This window comes from Pundamilia nyererei, unplaced genomic scaffold (genome assembly GCF_000239375.1).
Source record: "Pundamilia nyererei isolate P.nyererei 1_Seehausen unplaced genomic scaffold, PunNye1.0 scaffold00037, whole genome shotgun sequence".
Taxonomy (NCBI): Eukaryota; Metazoa; Chordata; class Actinopteri; order Cichliformes; family Cichlidae; genus Pundamilia; species Pundamilia nyererei.
In genome coordinates, this window is record NW_005187438.1 from 3,915,872 (window position 1) to 3,921,133 (window position 5,262).

General features: G+C 35.7%; 1 protein-coding gene across 1 annotated transcript in view; it reads right to left on the minus strand.

The window, feature by feature from the left end:
- Positions 1 to 524: 524 nt before the first annotated feature.
- Positions 525 to 5,262, minus strand: part of LOC102199543 (retinol dehydrogenase 12-like) — an 11,481-nt gene continuing 6,743 nt past the window's right edge. Inside the window, exons 5-7 of the mRNA XM_013910162.1 lie at positions 3,814 to 4,048; positions 3,498 to 3,690; positions 525 to 1,081 (exon numbers count right to left, since the gene is read on the minus strand). Of these exons, the coding sequence (XP_013765616.1) occupies positions 979 to 1,081; positions 3,498 to 3,690; positions 3,814 to 4,048 (531 nt within the window). The 3' untranslated portion in view covers positions 525 to 978. The remainder of the gene's footprint in view (positions 1,082 to 3,497; positions 3,691 to 3,813; positions 4,049 to 5,262) is intronic.

Sequence of the window (5,262 nt, forward strand, 5' to 3'; positions counted from 1 at the left end):
AGTGTTGCTGAACTATGAAATATTTTGGGCGCAGTGTACTTTTTACACACAGGTATAACAGAATAGCTTTAGTGCTGTTGTTTATTTAAACTTGACTATGAACTTATACAAAATGCAGCAAGATATTAAAAAAGTTTTATTGATTAAAAAACACATTATATCGGATTCATATTGGTATCGGCAGATATCCAAATTCATGATATCGGTATCGGACATAAAGTGGTATCATGACATCTCTAGTAGTTACTGCACATTTATTTATTTTTGCTGTGTGTTTTGTCTATCTACAGTGAAGTAACTGTTATTTACAGTAAGCTTACTGTAAAGAAAATTACATTAACAACTGTGTGTAGCTACCAATTATAAGATATGTTTATTGCAAAAAACTAGACTATAAATTCTTTTATGGATTAATGAGGCCGTAAAAATTTAGGTGATATTGATCCAGTTGACTAATATAATACTGGCGATAACACAATTAACCTAAACATTTTTTGAAAGCAGACAGAAACAAATGAACGCTCTCCATAAGTCTGTTTAATGTCAGAAAGTAAAAAAAAAGTTTTTGTAAACAATGTAGACAAGACTGCAGTCTATTATGAATTATCATGCAGATATTATCCAATTAATTACACATCTTGTATTAAACATTGATAAACCAAATATTTAAGCTTCTTTTAATTTTTATAAATCAGTATTATAAGCTTTCCCCTGATCTTACACTTGCTATTCACAGAATTACAGTGTAGTTACCAGTTTCACTGTGTGAGTCAAAGGCAAATGTGACCATAATAAATTCTTTCCAAGGAACAAATAAAACGTCAGAACTGTGCAGCGTGAAGATTAAAGTTTTACAGCTGTGTTGTTGAGATAAAAATGAAGTGTTTAAAGATTGTCGCGGCCTACATTATAATGAAATCATCAGGTAATAAAGAAACAAAATACACTGCCAGGATTTTATTTTCAGTTCTGAATGTCTCAGTCCCACGTTAAAGAGAGCAAACTGCAGCTCAGCTCCCACAGCTTCTCCCCCACGTTGTCGTCTTTGGCAGCCGCAGAACAGTTAGCAGGAGCACAGTCACTGTAAGCAAGGATGTATCACGTAAGCACTTTGTTCACTTGTGTAACACGAACATTTTATGAGCAAATAACACTGCTTGTCAGCCACTGTTGCTTAAAGACTATAAGTCAACATTAACAGTGGCTTCTTTTTCTAAATTTGTACACTAGCAAGCATGAAGAACATCCAATGAATCAAAAGTTTGCCATTAAAAATGTTTTAGGAATTTAATATTCAGTTGTAACCAAATAATGTAGAATAATCTACACTTTTTTATTTATTTAACAAAATCAAAAAATACAGTCCTGCAGTTTTTAAATACTTTCTGTTCTGCGTTGCATTTGAATAATTCATTTTGCTTCCGACTTTCTTTAATGGAGAGAAGCTGTTATTTCATATATTTTGCCTGAAAATTGTGGGTTAGCACTGTTGCCGCACAGCAAGAAGGTCCTAAGTTCAATTCCACCATTAGGCTGGGGTCTTTCTGTCTGGAGTTTGCATGTTGTCCCCGTGTTTGCGTGGGTTCTCTCCGGGTACACCAGCTTCCTCCCACAGTCCAAAGACATGCAGTTGGTGGGGACAGGTTAAATGATCAATCTAATTTGCCCATAGGTGTGAATGTGGGAGTGAATGTGAGTGCGAATGGTTAGAATAATCCTTTAATATTTTAATTGTCCCACAAGGGGAAATTTGGTTGTACAATTGGTTGTCTGTCAGCCCTGCGAGAGACTGGCGACCTGTCCAGGGTGTACCCAGATTCTCTCCCTAAGACAGCTGAGATAGGCTCCAGCACCCCCCGCAATCCTGAAAAGGATAAGCAGAAGCGAATGGATGGATGCCTGCCAGTCCAGAGGTTTGTACTAAGATGGGAATTCATCACAGTCGTGTTTTCTTTGCATTAGCTGACTTGACAAAGCCTAAAACCCCAGTCAGTGATAACAGATAGAGGTGATGGTTACAAACTATATTTGTTTTAGGATCTGTGCACACTAACATAAAAACTGCTGTTTCATTCTTCATTCTTCAAGCTCTTCTCCACAAAATAATCGCTATGGGTGCCGCCTACTCGAGATGTTATCAGATAATGACCATAAAAGGTGACAGAAATGTACAAAGAAGATTTAACCCCCCCCCAGTAAAATGTTTCACTGTTTCAAATATAGGAAGCAAGATTAATGCCACAAAAAACTGCTAAACTTGAGATCTAGTGCGGCAGAATGGACATTTTAACAAATGTGTGCTCTCTAATTTGATACTAAGTCTTTTAAATATTAAACATTATAGTTATAATATCTAATATAATATTTATATCTGTAGGTAGTTTATATACACTCTTTTTCTGTGTACTTATTTGTAATATTTATATAGAGTTGTATATATTATATATATATATATTTTTGCACCATGACACTGTGTACAAACTTGGCAATAAAAGTGATTCTGATTCTAAAAATTTCATAATGGATACATCTCTCCCTGGTCACCTACTTGTTGAACTCTTACCATCTGCCAGACAGTGCAGTTAGAGAAAGGACAGAAGGACTGAATAGCAGTTTTTCTCTCAGAGCTATAAAAAGTATTAAAATGCTACAATGTCCACTTGAATGTGATTGGTGTAATTAGGGGTTGTGCAATTTGAGAGAATAGAGACAGGTTGCTTTTGTATTATTTATCTTACATAGTTTGTTTTCTTTTACAGTTTATAGTTTACAGTTTATAGACTGCTGTTAATGATCTTTACACTCTTGAGATTGCACTTAATTTTGTTGTAAATGTTACTGTAACAATGAGGAAATCCTATTCTATTCTGTGTTCTAGGAGCTGCTTTGCCAGGAGTGTAAAATGAGACTTTGCAGCAGATTTGAATCAAGTATACAAACATGCATACGTTTTCTGCATTGCCAAATGAATTGAAGCACATTCAGGTGACAATATGTGCACAGTTTACACTGCTGTAACGTTGCAGCTTAGCTTCATTTGTGATGTTAGTAATTCACGTCTAAGTTCCACATATGACATGTATTCACCTACCAGGGAATCTATATTGCATTTAAAACATGGTATTAAATGCATTACATTTTTCACTAAAACCTTGAACATGTCTTCGGCTTAAGTCATCACAGTGATTTGTCCAGGTTAAAAGAGAGACACTTTTGGGACACAGAAAACTGACTTTAACTGGACATTTATCTCGCTTCATATTTCACACCTTTAAATAACTGCTTCATGGCAAATATCTTTACTATTCATCTGATTTAGTTTCCAGATTGCAAAATCTGAGAAAGTACTCTTTACTCTGAGCTGATGAGTTAAACATCATGTTTACCTTTCATTGGTCTAAAACTACTAAGTGTTGAAAGCCACTGTATTAATATGCTACTAGATTATGTGTAACAAGCTGCAATATAATTTCTGTGTGTTACAGCAAAAAGTGTACCTGTAGTATCCGCCACTCTCCTTCTCTAATGATGGGTCAACAGCACAGTAAATTGTTGTCTGCGCTCCCTGGACAGAGTTTTTGGTAAAAGGACTGACCATCTTCATGAAGAATTGCTGGACACCATTCAGATGACGCCATAACTCAGTCTGAACAACTCCAGGATGGAGAGAGTAGGTCGTCACTCCTGTGCCTAAAAGTAAGGAAAAAGTGAATGAAATCATCAACGGTAAAGCTACTAGTCATGCATTTGATTTGAACAGAAAACTGGCAAATTAAAAGAAAGAAATGACAGCGTGTAAGGTGCATTATTTACCTTCTAATCGTTTAGCCAGTGATCGGGTGAAGAGGACATTGGCTAGCTTGCTTTGAGCATAGGCTTTATTCTTGTCGTAATGCTTCTCACTGTTGAGGTCCTCTAGATTTATGGAGCCCCAGGAGTGAGCCATGGAAGATACATTGATAATCCTAGCGGGTGCCGACTTTTTAATCAGGTCAAGCAACAAATATGTCAACAGGAAGTGACCTGGAGGAGGAGGAAATATGACTTTAAAATCCAATTTTCAGTTTCAGAAAACAGAGTGAGGGTAAGGTATTTGGAAATAGTGACACTTCACTAATTACGAAATACTGTACTTACCAAAATACTTACCTTAACTTGGTAAAGACTTTCACAATAAATGTACTACATCAAATAAATACCATAAGACAGAATGTGTTACAAAGACCACCCACAGCTTATAATTTAATTACGTTAAATTAAATAACAAACAACACAAGTGGCTCCTGTTATTTCAAGAGGAATGCTATCCTGCTGCACTAATTCTGCACAAAAACATCAAATTAAAAAAGTGCGAGATGTCAGTTAAAAGTTTTGAGTCTGCTTCTTTTGGTGGGGCATGTTTATTAGACTTATGATGTGTGAAGTTATTTTCCTAAATATAATTAAAAGGGCAAAACCCTTTTTTAAAAACTAAATTTCTATAATAACCACGAGGACACCTGTGATGTGTAAAACTTTGGTGACACATCTCATGTTTGTCCAGTGTTGCATTATGTTAATGGTCAGTTAACACAAATTCATGTTGGAAACAACATTTCAACTGATGATCAGTGGGTCCGGAATCAGTTGATTCCAAAAGCTGGAATCAGGAAATATTGTCGCAGGAAGTTGTCCTTTTACTTCATGACTGTCTGTCACATCTAAAGCATGTGCTTAAACTTTACTGTTCTGCAGTAAAGTCATAAAAATGCTGATTATGAAAGAAATGTTGCATTTAGGCTAAAGTGTCAGATCGAACTTCAACATCACGAAATGAGTATTGAAAAATTCTATGCATTTGTGACCTTTTGAAGGATTTGACAGCTGACGGGAGGGGCAAGTCAAAAGGGGTGGGACTAGTCCAACCTGAAATTTGAACGCAACCCTCAAAATTGTGTTGACATGTTAATGCAGCCACGGATGGAAATTACACTCAAGTTCATACAATACCATAAAAACACGTCTTGGGCCAATGCTCATGGTAAGTTTTTGACTTATGTTTGGGAATCACCTTGTTGGTACACAAATATAATTTTATACCTGTCAAATTGTGTCATCTTTGGCATTTTGTTGCAGATAGAGCTAAAAAACGGGAAGAAATTATGTGTTACTGTGACAGACTGTTTGCAAAAAAAATGGCAAAAGATACTATTTGAAAGTGGCTCTTTGTTAAGTTGAGTCCGTTTTTATATTTGAATGATTTATAGGTCCAAAAAAATAATA